General features: G+C 46.9%; 1 protein-coding gene across 2 annotated transcripts in view; it reads left to right on the top strand.

The window, feature by feature from the left end:
• GLI2 (GLI family zinc finger 2) overlaps nt 1–19,614 on the top strand; it is a 197,000-nt gene extending 177,386 nt beyond the window's left edge. For both annotated transcript variants that reach the window (XM_061370108.1, XM_061370107.1), the window contains 5 exons: nt 1,148–1,297; nt 4,953–5,117; nt 9,635–9,913; nt 13,005–13,341; nt 14,386–19,614. In XM_061370108.1, the coding sequence (XP_061226092.1) occupies nt 1,148–1,297; nt 4,953–5,117; nt 9,635–9,913; nt 13,005–13,341; nt 14,386–16,739 (3,285 nt within the window). In that variant the 3' untranslated portion in view covers nt 16,740–19,614. The remainder of the gene's footprint in view (nt 1–1,147; nt 1,298–4,952; nt 5,118–9,634; nt 9,914–13,004; nt 13,342–14,385) is intronic.
• The last annotated feature ends 1,329 nt before the right edge of the window (nt 19,615–20,943 follow it).

The following is a 20,943-nucleotide window of genomic DNA, read 5'->3' as shown; positions in this document are numbered from 1 at the left end:
GCAGTTCTCTGTCCCCAGGATTGGGCCACAGCACACAAAATACTGGGGCTGGATTTGCCTGGGACCATGAAGGTCAATGATTCTGTTTTAATGTGGTTTTGTGTCCTCATGCTGCCTCACCACCCCAAGAAAGGCTCATCCCAAGCCACAACATGTGTGCCTGGCCTTGGCCAGGGAGATGAAGGCGGGGGCTGGAAAAAAATCTCAGCACAAAATAGAAAAAAAACAAACCCCAAACCCAAAGTGGTTTATTTTAGGATTTCCTGTCAGAGAATGTCTGCTGAAAACACAGGAGCAAGGACAGCCATTATTTTTGGCAGCAAGACCCCATTCAGAGAGACAGGGCTGCTGCGGGAACAGCGCTGCTGATGGTCTCGTCTCCAGTTCTGTTTGTTTTCAGAAGGGCTTCATCTGCCCTGGGCTGGGAAAAACCAACTCTCATCTTCCTCCCAGGATGGAGGAAGGCACCGTTCTGGGACTGGCTTTTCAACACCCCAGCGCAGGATTTCAGGGACCCAAGTAACTAGCAGTAATTGAGGCTGTCGAGCTTTGCTTGGCTCATAGCTCACTGATGCTGTCATTTCCTGCTAGCCGCCAGCTCTGGACAGCAGGTGGATGTCTTGGGGCTGGAGTCTGGGCTGTCGCACAAGCAGGCTTAGAATCGTAGAGTCATTGAGGTTGGAAAAGACTTAAAGATCATTGATTCTAACTGAAGCTTGTCTCCTCCTCTCCCCCATGCTGCAGCAGCACCCCAGGAAAGGGTCCCAGCTGCATAAATATGGCACAGGAAGATTCAGCAGAGACAAAAATGACTTGGTCATCCTCTCCAGCAGTGGCATCAGGAAGCTCCAGAGACACGAACAGGGCTTCTCATTCCCTGATATTACGGATGCCCATTGCTTTCGCAAACTTCCTGTTTATAGCTGCTTTGGACCCAGTGCCAGGTGTGCTGGGTGCTGTGCACCTTCTCCTGCAGGACACACCAGACCACAGAGCTGACTCCTGTGTCCCTGGTGTTATCTGTGCACCTTGAGACCCAGGTGCAGTGCTGGACCACAAGTACAGTGGAGGCTTTCGTTGTACCGTGAGTGTTTTGCTGGCATCAGCTCTTCTAGGAGTGACCTACTTCTTCCTTCTCTCTTACCAGCACATCAACAACGATCACATCCATGGCGAGAAGAAGGAGTTTGTCTGCCGCTGGCAGGACTGCACACGGGAGCAGAAGCCCTTCAAGGCTCAGTACATGTTGGTGGTACACATGCGAAGGCACACCGGAGAGAAGCCACACAAGTGCACGGTGAGCTGGCAGTGATACGGTGCATCTCAGCTTGGCAAGTGGACCTTGGACTTTGGTGGTCACAGAAATGTGTGTGCAGACCACAGGCAGGGCTGCAGGCAGGGCTCTCCCAAGGTACCTGCCGGCGCTCTGTTTAGGGCCAGTTCAGTGGTCTGTGTCTAGGTTATAGCTACTTGCAGGTTACACCCTGGGGACAGGGCAAGTGATCAAGGAGGGTGGTCAAGGTGTTAGCTGGGAAAAATGGGTTCACCTGAGAGATCCAGAGTGACTCAAGACAAGTCACTTAAGGTGGAAAAGCAGCCAATTTAATTGTTTACATCCAAGAAGGAAATCCAGTACCACCACACTGTGGAGAACCACCTAACCCTAGTCATGTCTAACTCAGCATCACCCAGTGCTGCTGCTGAGACTGCAGGTTTCCCTCACTTACATGTATGAGTGTGCACACAGGCCTGTATCCAGCCTGGGATGCTGGGCCAACATCTCCTGCCTCTGCTTTCTTAATCCAGAGATAGGGTCAACTGCTGAGTAATTAAACCCCAAGAGGATCTCAGTCCCCAGACTTTCTGCATGCAAGAAGTACTGTACCTGGTGTTAAACAGTGCCTGAGAAGGAGCATGGAGTGCTATTTTGTCTCTCAGCCCTGTGGGTACCGTTCATCTGGCACATGAGAGAGCAGGGCTCACCTCCACCTTGACCTCAAGATATTACAGCCTTTACCTGCCCTCACACATGGAGTCTGCCACTGCACTCCTTTCTGACATGTGGCAGCCAAGGATGCCTGATGGGGGGCACAAAAGAGAAGCAAGCGGTAGAGTTTAGTGGCTGTGATCAACTGGTAGAAGAGGTGTTCACCTTTTTTCACATATGCTTCAGCCCTTTTTCCTCTTGAAGGTCCATCCCTGTCTTTTGATCCCTGCCTTCATCCTCTGCTCCCTGTCTTCTTCTCCTGCCAGTTTTTTATACCTCCTCCAATGTCAGCATTATGCTGTTCCTCTCCCCAGAGTCTCAGGGATGAGTCTCTCTGCTCAGCAGATGTTTGAGCCCTCCTCCCATATCTTCCTCCTCTTCTTCGCCATTAGTCACTTCCAGCCTTGCTCCCTCCCTGGCTGTGCTCCAGCTCCTGCTTACAAATATCAGGATGTGTATGATTTGCTTGCTGCGTGATTCCTTTATCAATCTTCCAGCCCTGTATTCATCTAATTCAGAATATAAGCTCCCTGGGGCAGAGGGCTACGTTCTTTGTTGCCAGTGTTCCTTAAAAATATCAAGAGATATTGATCATCAATGTGCTACAAAGTAAGCAGTGAGAGAAAAGTCTAGCCCTGTCATTGCTGGTAGACTCAAGACATAAAGCAACAGGGACTGAATCTTCTTCAGTGCTGTAACGGAGCAGAAAAAAGCTCAATCCGCTGCACAGTCCTGCTTCTTTCAAGCCTTAGTTGTGACAAACTGGAGCAATAGCAAGGCTGTGTGTGTTTGAATCTCAAGTCATCCTCTGCCTTCTGGAGAACTGCAGTCCTTCAAATGCAGTATGTTGCAGCAACTCTCTGAACTGGAGCACCACTGGTTTCCAATTGCCTGGGATACATGGCAGCTCTGCAGACAGTGCCCTTCTGTGGCAGAGAATTTGTTGTCCAAGTCTGTCAGTGATTTTTTTCAAAGTGCCATTTGTTTCAGACAAGAAGTTTGTGGTGTACATAAAGCTACACATGAGCCAAATTGCAGCCTGGGATTTTGTCAAGGATTATTTCAACAGATGACAGCCAGAACTCCCACTGACATAATCAAATCCACACATAAGAGTGGGAACGACTGCTTTGAACATGCGCAGGGTGCTTTGCTGAGAGGATCTTATTTGAAAATGTGGCCTCTGTACTTTTGTTCTTAATACTGTGCATTTTTGTGTCAGTATCTAGCAAAACCAGAATGGACACATAAGTTGCCTCATGCTGAGTTCCCTTTGTTTTCCAGCAAGTGGAATTATGTATTTCAATAACTGTAAGCAATTTGAGTTGTAAAGGACTCTTTGTACAGGGCAAGAGAAGATCAGGAAATACTGTACTACCTCAAAGCTGTGGCATATTCTGTGGTCCAAATGGGCTAATGAAAGTTGTCTGAGGAAAGGATACTGGATCCATCCCACCCTGACAAAACTGGGAAGAAATCAGCTCTTTCAGGATGCCCCTACTGTCATTGAACAGAACTGGGTATCTCAAGAAAGTGGGGCAAATTTGCTTTAAGTCCACCATCCCTATTGTAGACCTTAAAATGAAGCTTAAATAACCCTACTTCTTTTCCAGCACAACAAAGTTATACGGGATTAACCTGTGCCCAGATGCTTAATGGGTTTCATGGGCTGCATGTTTGCCTGGCCCCTTAGCAGTGCAGATGAGTCCTATGCCCATGGAGCACAAAGAGACAGGTACCATTGCTATTGCATGCAGCTGCCTTTGGCCTCTGCCCAAAAGGTCCAGATTTCTGGACACATAGAACCACATAGCTGCCCACAGGGTAATCAAACACTTTGCATGATCTGTCCTGCTCTGAGCTCGTTTCTTCACTGGCCAAGACCCAACATAGCCATGTGAAGTCCTGTCACATCTGGACTGAACTTGCAGACGCATTTGAGTGAGCTGGCTAAAATACAATACCTCGAGGCTTGCATACATTACAACAGAAGAGACTACTTGTTGAAGTTTAGAGTATGTTTTAAGGTGCTTGCATAGGAAGTGCAGCATGGACTTTTCAATGCTGCCAACTGAACAGTGAGTGCAGCATTTAGCTAGAAGAGGGCGTTGCATTTCTTTAAACTTCTTCCAGTGTTTGTAAATTCCCACTTGTTTGGTCAAAAAGTGTTTAAGGTGGCTTTCTTGGTTTGAGGTGAAACCTTCCTGTGCTGCAGATAGGGCATGTGCAGGCAGAAGCCTCCAGCCCAGCCAGAGTGAAGGGTGTCAGTACTTACATCATCCAAAGCCTCACCATGTTTCCTAAGCTGCTCCTTCTCGTTGTGTGGGCAGCTGGGTTCCTTCCAGTAGGAAGCTTCCTGGCCTGTTCTGTCATCCAAATATCCATCTGTCTTCAAGGCTGAGAGTCTTGTTTTTTAAACTGGTAATGTCAGACCACCTGACCACAGCATCCTCTGAGGGTAGTCCCAAGCTGTAATTTGGGAAACTTCAAAGCTTGCTAGATTTCTGTTTGTGTGTTAGAGAATGGTCTGGCATCTCTAGTGCTGGTGCTACTGAGATTGCAAGGCTGGTCACACTGTCAAGAAGCTGTCAGTTGTCTGGTGGGAGGGAGAGGTCCTCCGCTTCTGAGTGTGTTAGCTGCAGACAGATGGCAGGAAGGGCTAAGAGAGCCCTTGTAGGAGTGGAGGAGTGTTCAACCCTGCTAGAAAAAAGAGTCTCTTGTTGAAATGTCAGGTGGGTACCCAAAAGGACCAGCACCTTAAATACGACTCACTGCTGAAACTCTCAGCCAGCCTAGGGAAGTGAGTTCTCCCAACAAAGTGGATGTTGTTCCCTAAAACACAAGTCCTTTAAAGGGAAGGAAAAAAGAAAGAATGAGAAACAGCTGAGGAGGGTTTAAGCAGGGGGAGAATAAATTTTTTCTGGTTAATTAATCACTCCTCTTATGTTTTTTTTTTAAATTTTAGTTTGAGGGTTGCTCCAAAGCCTATTCCCGCCTGGAGAACTTAAAGACACACCTGAGGTCCCACACTGGAGAAAAACCTTACGTCTGTGAACATGAAGGCTGCAATAAAGCCTTTTCCAATGCCTCGGACAGAGCCAAGCACCAGAACAGGACACATTCCAATGAGGTAAGCCTGGGCTCACTGCAGCTCAGTGGAGGGTTGGGACTTTTTATTTTGCTGACGATAAACATACACTTTACATGCTGGACTCGTGTAAAAAGAAACCCACTGTAATGAGAGGTTTTTCTTGTTTTTTAATGGGATTTATTTTGCCAGAAAGCCAGACCACATTAGCTTTATATTTATGAAAGCCATGTTTGAAATCATGAACAGATGTTTAAGTATGCAAACTTTTTAATTGGCTTTGGAAATTAAGAAAATGCATTTCCAGATTTATAATTTTTAATAGTGCAAATAGGATTGTACAATTGTGCACGTGGTGTTTAATATTACTGTAGAGCAGACTTGCAGTTGTATAACTGCTACCCTGGATCTTGATTCTCTGGAAATAATACTCCCTCCATCGTTTGATGTACAATGACAGAGCACAATGCAACGCTTTGTTAACCTTGGCTAATTACGACTTACTATTAGTAGTTGCGGAGCAGAGGAAATTGCCTTTATTGTAACACTTGTGATGGTCTGTTGCAATCAACCACAGCCAACGATTGAAATTTGTATTACCACTAATTAGCTGACAGGGGAAGAAAAAACAACACTCCAAAGTTCTAATAGTGTTTGCAGCCATGAAGAATTTAGTGTGTAGCCTAATTTGCAGCAGTAAATATAGACTATTGGAGAATGAAACACAATTGATATGGATGACAGCTTTTCAAAGTGATGCTGTGTCTACAAAGGGCTTGTTGGGAGTATTTCTATATCTGGCATAACAGGAATCGGTGATAACCAAAGCTTTTTAAGTTTCAGAGATTTTTTAAGAGTCAGAATAAGGACTCAAAGTCTAGGATGCACTTTCATGCTGTGTGATGCTGAGCTGTACCCAATGAATGACTCAGATCCCAGTATTACTTTAATTGGTTTTGATATCATAGAATCATAGAACAGTTAGGGTTGGAAAGGACCTTAAGATCATCAAGTTCCAACCCTCCTGCCATGGGCAGGGACACCTCGCTCTAAACCATATTACCTAAGGCCTCGTCCAACCTAGCCTTGAACACTGCCAGGGATGAAGCATTCACAACCTCCCTGGACAACCCATTCCAGTGCCTCACTACCCTAACAGGAAAGAATTTCCTCCTTATATCCAATCTAAACTTCCCCTGTTTAAGTTTTAACCCATTACCCCTTGTCCTACCACTACAGTCCCTAATGAAGAGTCCATCCCCAGCATCCCTATATCCCCCTTCAGATACTGGAAGGCTGCTATGAGGTCTCCACGCAGCCTTCTCTTCTCCAGGATGAACAGCCCCAACTTTCTCAGCCGATCTTCATATGGGAGGTGCTCCAGTCCCCTGATCATCGTCGTGGCCCTCCTCTGGACTTGTTCCAACAGATCCATGTCAGAATTGTCCTTCACCAGCAGGACACAGGTTAAAATTAATTCATATCCACACTGGCACTGGGTAGTTTAGGACTGGTTTAAGGCTATACCAACCTTGAGGCCAGGAGGGACCAACAAGGTGTGCAGTTTCCCATTCACTCAGCAACCTTCAATCCCAGTAACTGATGTTCGACTAAAACATCATTTGCTCTCTGTTAATGCTTCTTCCTCTGAAAGGTAGGCAGTTGTGATTTAATCTCACACTTCAGGTATTATAAATTGCTTGTTTTCCAGCCCTAGATGCTTTCTCTGCCTTCCTCTAGTGCTGGATCCAATGTGCAGTGTTGCCAATTCCACCTCATAACACTACAGTGTTAAGTCACTCTCTGTCTTCTTTCTCATAAGCTGAGTAAGTCGATCAAGCCACTGAAGATTCCCTTTACTGCAGCATTTTTTCCTGTCCTAAAATCCATTTTACATCTCTCTTTCATCCCTAAGGATTCTGATGTGGATGGATCAAGCCTACTGCTACAAGTTTCAGTGCTGAATACAGACTCACTTTGCCCAGTTTGTGCACACTGAAGCAGTACATTAGCTGGTTTTTGCCCATAGATCACTTGAGCATGGCTCCCTAGAGCTTTTCCAGGATCCTTCCTAGACAGGCCAGAGTTTCTCTTCTTGTTAGGCCACCTGGTTCCCCATGTCCCTACATGAAGAATTTTGGCTTTGGCTGTATTATTAAATGTCATTTCTTTGATGGGTTCAGTTTTCCAAGTGATCCTCCTTGATGCAACACAGGCATTCCTCAAGACTTGTGGGAGATCTGTAGGAGGCTGTGTGTAATGGTTCTCTGGGCCATATATATTTGACACCCTTTTTTTGAGGAACGTAGAAAATGATCCTTTACAACAGATGGCATCCCACTAGGCAAAGCTCACTGTATTGGGCAGCAGACCCAGGTGAGTGAGAGTTCTGCAGTCAGCTGTGGCCATGACAAGTAGGTTAGCAAACTGCACTGAGACCTTGGCTCACAAAACCACATGGATACTAAGCAAGAGTTTGTGGCTGTGAACATTTCACATTACCCATCAGTATCTCTACTGTGGTTCCTAGCTACCTACTAAATATTTCCCTCAGCTTGCAGTGTTTACATGGGATACACCACATTTTCAGAGTTAGTCGTTTATTAGTCCTGTAAGGGGGAAGTTCCAGGTTCCCTGTGTTTGTCTCTATCATTCTTTAATAGGATATAGGTGTATGGTCCAAACATGCTGCAGTTCAAGGCTTGGGATGTATTACCACACTGGCTTTTGTTTGACTGCTGAGATGTCCTATGTGTTATTTCATTTTAAACTTTCAGTGGCTATTTGAATCCCTTCAGGGGATACCTTCAAAGTTACTGCTGGGAAAAAGACTTTCCTTCCATGACCGGTCTCCAGTGCACATACAAAAGAGTGGCACAAATTCACAGCAAGCCAAAGACTCGGTGACATTTTTTCCAGTTCAAGCTAAACATGGGTAAAATTGCAGAAATTCAGTTCTGCTGAGTGCCTCCAATTCTCCCACCTTGAGAACTGTCATGTTGTATTTGTATGGGAGTAGGAGGAAGGCATCTGAGATACCCAAATTGTTAACTTCAGTAGGGCATACACTGCATTAGATGTCAAAACCTACGTAACCCAGGGGATATATGAAGGCACGCCAGTAAAAAAGCACCTGTGCTCAGTTCACTTTCAGGAGCTATGGCCTGATGAAGAGGACAGTGACGTTGGTGGAGTGTCTGCCGTCCAAGCAGCAGTGACTGTGTTACCCTAACTACCAGTTTCTGAAAAATCAGAACTTTTGTGGTTAAAGGGTCTTTATAAAAAATCCTTGAACTATTTTATGTAGAGTTTTTTAGCACGTGTGGTGGGGCTTCTGTCCTTTAGAATAGGTTTTAATAGCACCAGTAATATTTCTATAATGCCTTGTCCAAAAGGTTGCATGAGATTCATAAACAAACTATTTTACCTTCTATGCTTTGGTATACCCAGCTTTAAAATTTTTAAATATTTACATCAGTGGAGTGTTATGAGGATTTAGTTTGTTCAACGGATGTGCCAAGATCAGTCAGGAAGCATGCTGTTGAATGAGAACCAGACTTCCAGTGTTTTTCATGTGATGATGCTGGCTTTCTCCAAAGAATATATAATCCTTTGTATTTTTACACTGAAGCTTCTGGATGAAATTGCAAAACAGGTAAAAAAAGAGAATAGGAATGGTCATTTTGGGTAGCCTTCAAACAATATCCGTTTTTTTTTCATGGACCTATCCTAGTGCATTGGCAGAAAAATATTTGGAGTAGCTGTAAGGCTGAAAGCGGAACTTGTCATGAGTTCAGAGCTTCCAGCACAGCAGCACCAGCTCAAACAATTGCAGCACTAATACACTTTGGAATTGGAAACTCAATAATAAAAAAATAATAATAAAAAAAAGTTGAAAGAAGAAAAGTATCTGTTTGCTGACTTCTGTTTTCAGAAGTGTGGCTTCAGCCTTGTTTTCCTGTGGCAATCAATGATTCATGAATTTGGGACTAGAGTGCTATCGTCTGAAAAAAAAACACATTGCATGCCTGTGGTTTGTTTTGCACAATAACAGATTTCAAGATGACAGGTGCTGGAGTGGTATGATAGATTGGGTAGGGTGAATCCAGTCTGGCTTGGTTTCCCTGGAATTCCATCAGCCAGAAGATCTCAGACATTTTCTCTGTGTAGACCCCACCTTAGCAGAGAGAATGTGTTCTGCTCAGTCCCTACATCACCTCCCTCCCATCCATAATCAGGAAACATTCCTGTGGCCACCCAAGCAAACACATACACGGGAAAGTAATATTGGGAAAATATTTTATGAATTCTTAGCTGTCTTTTCATCCAGAAACTGGAAACAAGGTGTTCAGCCAACATAAAATGACTGGCCAGGTCTGTGTGCATCAGCAGCAGTCCATATATCACATCTTAGCGATCCCAGTCTTACAGAATCCTGCAGAGCAGATGCTCCACATTTTGCTGCTGCCAGCTGCTATGCTCATTGTATTTGCTTGGCCCATACACTGGAATATTTGGACTTGTTCTAAATATAACCCAAGACTTGCTTCTATTGACAGAAACCCTACGTCTGTAAAATCCCTGGCTGCACAAAGCGGTACACAGACCCTAGCTCCCTCAGGAAACACGTCAAGACAGTGCATGGGCCTGATGCCCACGTCACGAAGAAGCAGCGCAATGATGTTCACCCAAGGCCACCTCCGCTCAAGGAAAATGGGGACAACGAGGCAAGCGCCAAGCAGAGCAGCAAGGTTTCAGAGAGCCCTGAGGCCAACAGCACCACAAGGAGCACGGAGGATTGCTTACAAGTCAAAACAATAAAGACGGAGAATTCTGTGGTAAGAGCAGTTGCTCTTGGCAGAAACGACATGGCCCCTAGTTTCTCCAGCACAATGGGGGCATGAAGCATTTGCATGCCATTTATCTCTAGGGGCAGTTGCCCTTCACCTGCCAACACACTAAAGTTCATGTCCAGAGATGAAGCTGCAAGTCAGAGCGCAGTTCAGTACATTTTGTGCCTTCCTACTCAGCATCACAAATTCTCACCCTTGTAGTTATGGGGACCATGTGATGCCCAGTGTTGAGCTTGGCCTCCCTGTGCTGTTAAAGCTGGTAAAACTCAAGAGTGTTGTGGTCAGTGAGCTTTACTTACCTCACCAATTTTGACTGAGCAACAGCTGAAGCAGAAGTCCTGGCTTAAGCGGTCCCTTTTCTCCTCCTCCTCCTTGTGTCCTTCTCTGTTTTTTTTTCCAGGCTGCTGCTGCACAGCAGTTTTCGTGGCACAACTTTGTTGTGAGCTGTCTGATGTAGCCAGTGGGAATAAAAGTAACTGGTTTACTTTTGTTGGGATCTTAAAGCAAGTTCAGTTCCATACTCAGAAGCACAGAATCTATGGGGTTGTCAGGGACTTCTTGTGATTGTCTAGTCCAACCTCCCTGCTCCAGCAAGGTCAACTAGAGCAGGTTGCTCAAAGTACAGGAGTACTGTAGTCTACAGGAGCACACAACTCCCAACTGCCACAGAAAACTGTAGTGGGATGCGGCAGGGAAGTGAACCAGGAATAAACATGGGAGCAATGCTGTGGCCCACAGAGTACAGGCTTGCAGTCAACTGTGGTCACGCTTTACAGCCCCGTGAGTGACCACCAGCAGAAGCAAAGGCCATTTATCAGCCTCCTGGCCATTACAGCACCTTCTTAGTAGAAAATAGTGTGGTCGATGGTGCTAATGATGTGTGTACAGTGATGGGTCCAAACACATTCAAGTCTCTTCCACCCCATACAGGGAGCTAACCTGCTCCTCAGCCCACCACTGCTGGTGGAGGAGATGGATCACTGCAGCACGCAAGTCACTTTTGCCTTTTGATGTTTTTCTTCACGTTCATACTCAGAAGTTCTGATCTGCTGCACCAGCTTAGAGTGGGGCAGGTTGTGGTCTGGATACAGCAGTAAAGAAGTTAACCTGCAAAGGGGGGTGTTCCCATAGTGCCCAGGCTTCTCACTAGCACTGAAAGGACTCTGAGCTCCAAAGCTTTTGTTGATTTGAATCCAGGCTAAAAGATTGTTATTCTTATGAAACAACATGCCCTGAAGCTACAAAGATTTTCTCAAAAATGTTAAGGGAGGTGTTGCTGGACACATTACTAATGAGCAGCATGTTTCAATCAGGAAGGAACTGTGGATTTTCACATCCAGAGTGTCTCTAAATGACTGAAGGAACAGTTCTACTGTGATGAGGCTCTGTATTAGGTTACAGAGACTGAGTGTGAGAACCACTGGACAGAATGGCCTCTCTCCAATACTCTTCCTCCATGTGTTTTGCTGTTTTTTAACTATGAAAACATGGATGCAATCACTGCTCCCCACCCTGTTTCGCTGAAGGTGTGAGGTTGTTTTCCTAGAGCTCTGTGCTCCTGGGGTTGCAGTCAAGCAGTCTCTCTGGCAGCAGGGCCATGAGTCGGATATCCCTCTCCGCTCTCCCTATCCAGAGCTGTGTACTTTACTTGTGCACATCTAACAGGCAACATCTGACCTGGCAGGCTCCATGTCCAACTCCTGTTTCCTGGTTAAGGTCAGGGTGGTGGTAGGGGTGAGATGTTTCACTGGTTCTTATCACTCCAAGGCCCATTGTTTTGACCCATCTTTGGGTCTCATCCCAGACAGATGGAGATGGGTGGGAAGTCTCACCTAGGTTTTTTTATCTGGGCCCCAAAAAAGGGTAGGCAGGGAAAATGGGGTACAGGAAAGGGGTGGGGAATGTTGGCAATCTGTGTTGTATTCTGCACTTCCCTCTTCCTCTTTTTACTAACATGGTCCTTTCTGTTTCTGCTGTCTTTGTCCTAACAACCTGTTCTTTATTCCCACTTACCCTTCCTAACTCTACCTTCCTAAGGACAGTCGGTACTAAGGTGAGCAAAGAAACCCTTTGTATTAAAATAGCTGTATGAAGCATGGTCTCCTGCAGACCTCCTGTCTCCGGCTAACCCCCACGGGGTGCAGGCAGAGGCATGGGGAGCAGTGGGGAGGGCAAGGGGATATTTGCTTGAGTGCAAAAAGGGGGAGGACACAGTGCCTGAGGATTCCCTTTGACAGCTTTCTTCCAGCATCACAGCTTGCTATGAAATCCTGGGATTGCAATCTCTCTCACCCAGATTTAAGGGCAATGAGGCCATCAGAGCCAGTCAGCCCTGCCCATAGGGGCTGCTACAGAGCAAAGTAAAACACTGCATCACCCTGCATTCCCACTTTGGCTTGGGGCAAAGTACGTTGCCTTTTGGCACTCCCATTTTTTGCTGGAGCATGGGCCTGGAGCAGAGCAGCCAAGGCATCCTGTCTGGTAGCAGCAAGTTCAGACCATTTAGTGTCTGCTGCAAATAAACTATTCAATGTGATATGCAATTCCTAATGTAAATGAAATAAATATTTATGGTGCTTATCTGCCTTATCTGCAAGTGGGAGTTTGCAAACAGTGAACCAGGTTTTTATGTGACTGGGAAGTTTGTCAGCTAACCTAATTATATGTTAGGGTATTTTAAAGACAGAAATACGTTGTGTCTGAAATACTTAGGCCTTGATCTTATTTTAGATAAGCTGCTGCTTGCCGCAATATACCTTGCACAACCAGGTATCGTGATGATTTTCTTCAAGAAGCATCTGTCCTTAATCTTTTGGAGGAGCAGCATTTGGATTCTCTCCATCCTCCAGTTGAATATACCATAGTTTTTCTAGCTGTGGGGTTCTACCCTTCCCCCCAACCCGAGGGAAGTTGCCCCTGCCCTCTGCTAGAGCTGAGATTCTGCAGCAGGGAAGGGTAACGACAGGGGAGAGCCTGTGATAGGGCACAGCATGTGGAGCCTGCTGGGGATGTTGGGCTCTTGGTTTCTTTCCATCAATGTTTCTACCTGCCCAACTTCCTCTTTTCCTTCCCCAAGATGTGTCAGTCCAGTCCTGGTGGCCAGTCGTCGTGCAGCAGTGAACCGTCACCCCTTGGCAGCACCAACAACAATGACAGTGGAGTAGAAATGAACATGCACAGTGGGGGAAGTCTGGGAGATCTGACAGCGTTGGATGACAATGCTCCTGTTGTGGACTCAACAGTCTCATCTGGTAATTCAACAGTCAGCCTGCACCTAAGGAAACACATGACGACGATGCAACGACTTGAACAGCTGAAGAAAGAGAAACTCAAGACAGTTAAGGATTCCTGCTCATGGGTGAGCCCAGCTCCACAAGCCAGAAACACCAAGCTGCCTCCCATCTCAGGAAATGGTAAGCCCTGGGTGTGGGCCATCTGCTGTAGGAGTCTGACTCAGGTTTCATACCGGAGAGTCTGCCCTGGAGGAGGATCATTTCTTATTGCCTCTGAGTCAGCCCTTGCTGGATAGAGATGTCAGGTAAAATGCAGAGCTTGGGTGTAAGCACAGCCATCTGGTGATGTGCAACAGAAGCCCAGATGCTGAGTGCTATGGAGCTATGAAGGGAGTCAGAGGTGTTGGTGTCCTTGTTTCTGGGCCTGCCCAGGACCCAGCCACAGCTGTCCTCACTGTCCTAGTGGTAGGCTCAAGACTGCTTGGGTTTGTTCAGCAGTAACAGTTCCCCCAGGGCCAGTGTGCCTCCTAGGAGACTGCTGGAGCACAGCAGCAATCCAGACAAGCCCTCCATCCCTGATCTTGCTCTGACAGGCCTTTTGTCACTTTGAGAGCTCCTGGCTGTTGCCTACAGCTTCATATGGTAGTTTCCCCCTGGTTGGGAATTCCTGATAAAGGCTTTTTTATGAACCCTGCAGTGCTCCTCTAGCTTTGCCAAGAAGTCCCAAGGCATAGGGCCTGAGTTATACTAAACCTCGGGGCTTAGTATATTGGAGCTTCTTGGTGTACTCTGGGAAGAGCCTTTGAATGTCAACTTTTGGGCTCCCGGCCTCCTATCCCTGACTGCTGTGCATCCGTGCATGTGAGCAGCTGTGGTTGTAGCTATGTGCTGTCCCTCTGGCTCTGTTCACACCAGGCCTACATTTTCCTTCTATGAGAAGCCCATGTGGAGGCACTTCCTCAGTAGCTGAGTATCAATGGGGTACACATTGCAAAGGCTCTGCAGCAGGGACTTCTTGTCTTCTCCCTCAGCCTTCTTGCTCTTTGTGCATGGACACAATGCTGGAGAAGAGGCTTTGAATTCGCTGTCGGCAAATGAAACTCACTATCGTTCTAATAAAATATTTGGGGTTGGCTTTGTGTGTCTGTATTTGGCACTAAGAACACTACCAAGTGAAATTTCTCAGCTAACTGAACCTTTTCTTCCCTGTACCCTTTCTCTCAGGCTCCATTCTAGAAAATAGTGGTGGTTCTGCTACACTGCCTAATCCCAGAATAATGGAGCTCTCTGTCAATGAGGTTACAATGCTGAACCAACTCAACGAGCGCCGTGATAGCACAACAAGCACCATCAGCTCTGCCTACACCGTCAGCCGCAGATCATCAGGGATCTCCCCCTACTTCTCCAGCCGCCGTTCCAGCGAGGCTTCGCAGCTTGGGCACCGTCCCAATAACACAAGCTCTGCTGACTCCTATGACCCGATTTCGACGGACGCCTCCCGTCGGTCGAGTGAGGCAAGCCAGTGCAGCGGCATGCCGGGTCTGCTGAACCTCACACCAGCTCAGCACTACAGGCTGAAAGCCAAGTATGCTGCTGCCACAGGGGGCCCTCCCCCAACTCCCCTGCCAAACATGGAGAGGATGACCCTGAAGAACAGGATCTCGCTAATGGATGGACCAGACCCCACCTTGCCCTCTGTCCGCCTCCCCCCAGGACCCAGACGTTGCAGCGATGGTAACACCTATGGCTACCCATCAGCTGCCGCATTTCCCCATGAGGTGCCGGGCAACTGCACGAGGCGGGCAAGTGACCCGGTGAGGAGACCTGCTGGAGACCCCCAGTCCCTCCCACGAGTTCACCGCTTCAACAGCACCAGCAGCATGAACCCCTTCCATCCTCCACACCCCGTGGACAGGAGGAATTTTGGCCTCCAGAGCTACGGGCGCTCAGATGGGAGCCTGCCCCGGCACTCCTACTCACCGCGGCCGCTGAGCATCAGCGAAAACATTGCCATGGAGGCCATGTCTGGGGAGACGGAGGCGCCCATCGGAGATGATGACATTATGCTGCCAGATGACGTGGTGCAGTACATCAAATCCCAGAGCAATGGGACTGCAGTTGAGAGCACTTCCATGGGGTATAGCAATGAGATGCAGAGCTTCCAGGGAAGTGGGAAGCTGCAGCCTTCGGCCTTGCCCGGCCAGCGCAGGATGGCTGTGGCTGAGGCGAGCATGAGCCACTTGGGACCCATGATGGCAGAGTGTCCCATGAGCTTTGACGCTTCCTCAGACATGAATAAAAATAACATGCCGGTCCAGTGGAATGAAGTCAGCTCAGGTACAGTTGATATGATGTCTAATCAGTCAAAGCAACAGTTTTCACAAGGGAACTTAGCAGTGGTCCAGCAGAAGCAGAACTTTGGTCAGTACCAGAACTACAACCAGCAGCAGATGCAGCTGCCGGAGAACAATATGAACATAACACAGCAGAGCTTTATGCAAAGAAATGTGAGCATGGATGGCCAAAGGCTAAACTGTATGCAGCTGCGGCAGCAGCCAATGAGCCTAGGCACTGGTATGAATCCTGATCTGGGCTTGCACACTGGGTATAACCAACCTCATCAGATGCTGAGCCCCAGTGCAATTAGTGGCAACCCAAATCAGATCACTCCTTCTTGTAGTAGCATGGCAGCAAAGTCTGGACCCCACCTTCACCCTCAGCAAATGGATATGGCAACTGACCCTTCTTTAATGGTTGGCAGCAACAGCGAGCACACAATGCTGGGCCAGGTCATGCACGAGCCGAGTCAGCAGAACTACTCAGCTCAGGCAACCCACCTGAACTTCCCCATGGCTCAGGAGGCCTTTCATCAGCCCGTCATGACTTCCAGCCAGCCCAGCTTTGAGCCTCAGCAGAGCATGATGGGCTCAGTGGCGCAGACATATGCACCCGGCATGGTCCAGCCTCATCCTCCGCCAGAGCCCAGCCCAGCCAACAGATCCCGAGGCCTCCGCACCGTGCAGCAGCTGGGCTACATGAGAACTCCCCACCCTACAAACAATATCAGCCCAGCCCAGGAGGCAGCAGAGGCCGTGCATAAAAGAACCAGTGACATGTTGCCAGCACCAGCCCAGCAGTGCACGGACGGCACAAGGGAAAACAACTTGATGTACTATTACGGTCAAATCCACATGTACGAACAGAACAGCAGCTTCGATAATCACACGGACTGCCGGGTCAGACAGCAGCAGTGCCCACTGAACAGCAAGCCGGCCACTCTGCCTTCCCCGGGTGCAAACCAGGTGTCCAGTACGGTGGACTCGCAAGGTCTTGAGCCACCCCAGATAGATTTTGATGCCATCATGGACGATGGGGATCATTCGAGCCTGATGTCTGGAACCCTGAGCCCCAGCATCCTGCAGAACCTCTCCCAGAACTCCTCTCGCCTGACGACTCCACGAAACTCTCTGACACTGCCCACCATACCCACAGGAATAAGCAATATGGCAATAGGTGATATGAGCTCCATGCTAACCACGCTGGCAGAAGAGAGTAAATTTCTAAACATGATGTCATAACAGTAAAGCACAAAGCCTTAGCGCTATCTAAGGGGCTCTGCATGAAGCAGTTTTATGAATGTGCTTTTCAAAAATAATCTGTTTCAATAGCATAGGGGTTTTTTTATAAGTATTAAATACATTAAATGGATTCAAAATAATTCTTCTTTAAAGTCTCTGTACAGAATTATGTAAACTATATCCAGGCAGTTCAGCACCACATGGGTGCACCTCTAGTATTATTTTCTGGCTTGGTTTCCCAGAGCACTGAACGGTATCACCACCAAGCTAGGAGACAGCATGAGCGTGGTTAGAGATGAAACCCTCCCTCCCCAGCAGCCCTGTAAATAGCACTCCCCACCATTTTCCTTTAGTTATGTTTGCAAAAACTCACATTTCAACCCTCCCCAGAAAGAAATGGGAGGATGTGGTTTTGATCAGAATAAAAGCCATATTATATATTCTGCTCTGATGAGAGTAGGGTTTAGTTACGTCTCCAAGCAAGCCCTCTGCCAGCAGTATTGTTTTATACCGTAAATACCTTTGTACCTTGCAAAGAGCATTGATTCCAAACAGCTTCTCAGCAAAGTGCCTTACCATGCTTTCTTGCTAAGTAGCCAAGGCCTCTCTTCCTTTAAAAATCAAACATAGGGTATTGCCAGAAGCGTATATAAAATGTACATTTATAAAAACATAGTGGTGTTTCTGAGAAAACATTGGAAAGACACATTGATGAGACACATAAAAGGTGAATGCACACTTTGATCAGATGTGTTTACAACGTGGTTTATCTCATGTGCAGAGTGGAGCAGAGGCCTGGGAACAGCAATCACTGGGAAATAATCCCCCTGTGGCAAGAAGGCTCCAGCATGCAGACTGACACACACGCATAACTTTGCGCCTTCTGAGCACAGTGACTTTCTGCGGGGGCCCTGCGTGCATCTGTAATGTCAGATCTCTGAAGCATGCATTACCATATCGCTGTGCAGCTTTGCAACGGCTTCGCTTTCTGTTGGGTTTTCCATGGTGAGGTGCTTGCATACAAAAGTGATGATGATGGAGAGAATTTTATGATCGTTTCAGCTCAGTCAGTGCTGTGGCAGCATTGTGGGAGCTGGTTTATCTGTCCAGGTTTTGTCTGTGTAATATGCTCCATGCAGGGCTCTGCCTGGGCTCCATGCACGCAACAGGCACGTTGCAAGGCCAGGCATGAGCTAATACATGCTGCCCTACAAGGACACCGTTTGGCATGCACCCAGTGCTACATTAACATGTCCCACAGCTTTGGTCAGCATCAAAAGAGCTGCTGTATCCAAAAAATATACCATGGAAAGCCCAGGACGTTAGTTTGGCTAGTGCTTTGTGCTACAGTATATATATATATACTCTTTGTACTCTGCCTGGTTCCATTCAGCACTGCACCTGCAGTCTACAGTGTAAGCAAGCATCTGGATAATCGCAAAACAGGTATTTGAGTCAAAATAGTAGTTTTGCCAGTGAGAATCTCCTGGAAATGTCCTTGGGGAAGAGATGGGAGGAGTAGGACCTCCCAAAGCCAAATCCTCCACCAAAATATAACTACTTGTAATAATGACCAGCTGTTTCCAGACCTGTCCTATCTGGCACTGAATTAAGTCTTAGTTGCATTATTTATTTTTACTGTCATTAGGCAAAAGGGTGTAAGTGGTGGGGTGCATGTGCTTGGAAAGGAGGCTTTGCTTAACTTCCGACTGCATTGGACAAAGACCCCTCTTCTCATCCTGCTTTGATAGCATCCAGTGCTTTGTATCCCATATGTTGAAGGGCAGGGAAAAGTGTGACATCCCTCCCCAGGTTCTCACAGTTTGACTAGAAAAGCTTCGCTTTCCCCTTCCTGTATCCCCTTCTCCCCCCCATATGTATGTGGTGGTCTTACCTGCATCTGCCTCTGTCCCCTGCCCAGGACAGGGACAGCTCTATAGAGGTGCTTTCTGGTATTGCTGTTTTCCTTTTGCACAAAGTGATGTCAGGCTCACTCTTCAAAGCATCACCAGGGGCTGGCAGGAAAATGCCATGTGTTACCTCCAGGCAACCCTTGTGATACCAGTACAAAACAACCATGCTTGGCAGTGGTGGGCTGGGGCAGAGCTGCTGTGCGGCAGCCCTGGGTACAGCTGTTTCAGGGAGGTGCAACTCTGCATCCTGCAATCTTACCCGTTCTCATCCCAAATGCAGAGGGTGCACACAGGACACTCTCACCCCCACCCTTCACCCCTCAAGGCCACCATGACTCTTGCTGATGTCCAGGGTGCATGAGGACAGGAAAGCAAAGCAAGGTGCCCGGCTGTTTGTGTCTCCCATGAAAGTTGTGTCTAAAGGGATTGTTTTATAGTCTGCTGTATATATCCTCCTGTAGTTACTGACCTTGCCCTTGCCTTTGCATTTATGAAAGAGGGCAGTACATATTTTAGGACATTGTATGTTGTCCTGGATGCTTGGAGTACAACTGGGCATCCCTTGTGCTGAGATGGATCAGGCTTTTGTGTGTCCTTCAACTGCTAATCTGATTTTTTTGAGCAGCTGGATAGGGCAGTGATGGCTACTGAGTCCCTCTTCATGGATATCTCATTAGCAAAAGATCAAATACAAAAGCAAAACCAAATCTCCAATGACTTGAGATTTCTCAGACTTTTCAGTGGTGGTCCTTCATTTACTGAAAAAGTATTAAAATAACCATTCCAGCACTGTATATATTATGTATAGAAGACATCATTGCTAAAAGTACTGTAGGTGAATTGTTCTGTCAAATTTATATCTTAAGAACATTTTTAGCTGTTTTCTACATCATAAGAATGGAGGTAACATGCTGAACCTGTATATAAACCTTTTGTACATTAAAAAGTAATTTTTTTCGTAATTCCTTGTGTCTGTTGTTACTGCTTTTTGTTGGTAATGGTGGTTGGTCTTGGTCTGTCACCACACCAACACAGTCAGTGAACTCTGGTGATGCTTAGGAGCAGCTGGTGAGGAGGCATGGACGTGCCATGGTCTTGCCTTGAGCTTCCAGTCAACAGTGCGATAGAGGTGCAGAAAAACAGGCAGTGACGCTGAGGATGACGCTGCAGCAGAAACAGCACAGGAGAAGGGCTTAAAGCAAGGGCTGGAGACATCTGACAACCAGAAGATTCATGGTAAAATGGCTTGTTGACTGTCTTCATCAGTGCCCAAAAAGAGACCAAAACAGGACAGATCAGCAGAGCTGTGATAGGCCACGACAGCGACAAGCTGAATATTGGTTTTGGAGGAAGGAGAAATGAATCTGTCCATTATGTGTGTGATGGGAAGCAGTGATACAGTGAGCAACAGATACACTGGTTGTGATCAAGGGTTTGTAGTCTCAAGAGACTGATTTTCAGCTTGGTTTCATGGAAGTGGGCTGGTATAAATAGGGCTACAGCTTTAAGGGAGGGTGGGGAAGCTATTCAGAGGTGATCCTGATGGGCAGAGCAGTGAGCCTGGAATGAAATCAGCTGTTGAGCAAAGCAGTTGGCCATTGAATCAGCCATGACACCTGGTGTAAAGGAACCAGCAGTTTCATGCAGAAGCTACTGAAGGGGATGTCTTCATTTTCCTCCATGCAGGTTCTCTGCTGAGCTGATTGGTAAAATCAGGTATGTCTGGGACAAATCCTTACTCTATCATCAGGGTTCTCTCATAATCCATGACAAAAGATTGGCATATCCTAAGATAGAATTAACCTTTCCTGTTTAGACATGTAGGATGGGGTGACTTTTCCTCTGCAAGACATTGCACGGAGACACCGTGTAGCCAGTTTAGATACCTTCCCCAGTAGGGTGAGATGAATCCCATGCTGCTGTGAATCTCTTGCATCAAGCTAATCACCCTCAGCACTGTCTGAGGTTGAGCCAGTGAACAAAATGTTGATTAATGTGTTAATGATCCTGCTAGTCTGCAAATCCATGGGATAAATATCACACCCCTCTGTACTGTCCAAAAACTACAGAAATCACATTAAAAAAAGGCAGTAATATTATTAAAAGGAAATTGTTCAGAGCTTTTCTGTCGACAAAAGGCTTTGGGGACTCGGATCAGCTCCTACTGCTCTTCTACTTTAAACGCTTAAAAGTGTGTTTCTAATCTAAATCAAATGCTGCTTTTAGGGGGTATTTCACTTCAGAGTTTGATCGGGGCACACCTCTGCCAGTGTATGAACATATTTATTACT

This window comes from Neopsephotus bourkii, unplaced genomic scaffold (assembly GCF_033783945.1).
Source record: "Neopsephotus bourkii isolate Nb327-2 ecotype Australia unplaced genomic scaffold, CSIRO-AGI_Nbou_v1 NB_1526, whole genome shotgun sequence".
Taxonomy (NCBI): domain Eukaryota; kingdom Metazoa; phylum Chordata; class Aves; order Psittaciformes; family Psittacidae; genus Neopsephotus; species Neopsephotus bourkii.
The sequence above is the reverse complement of the archived record's forward strand: the minus strand, read 5'-3'. Positions and strand labels throughout refer to the sequence as shown.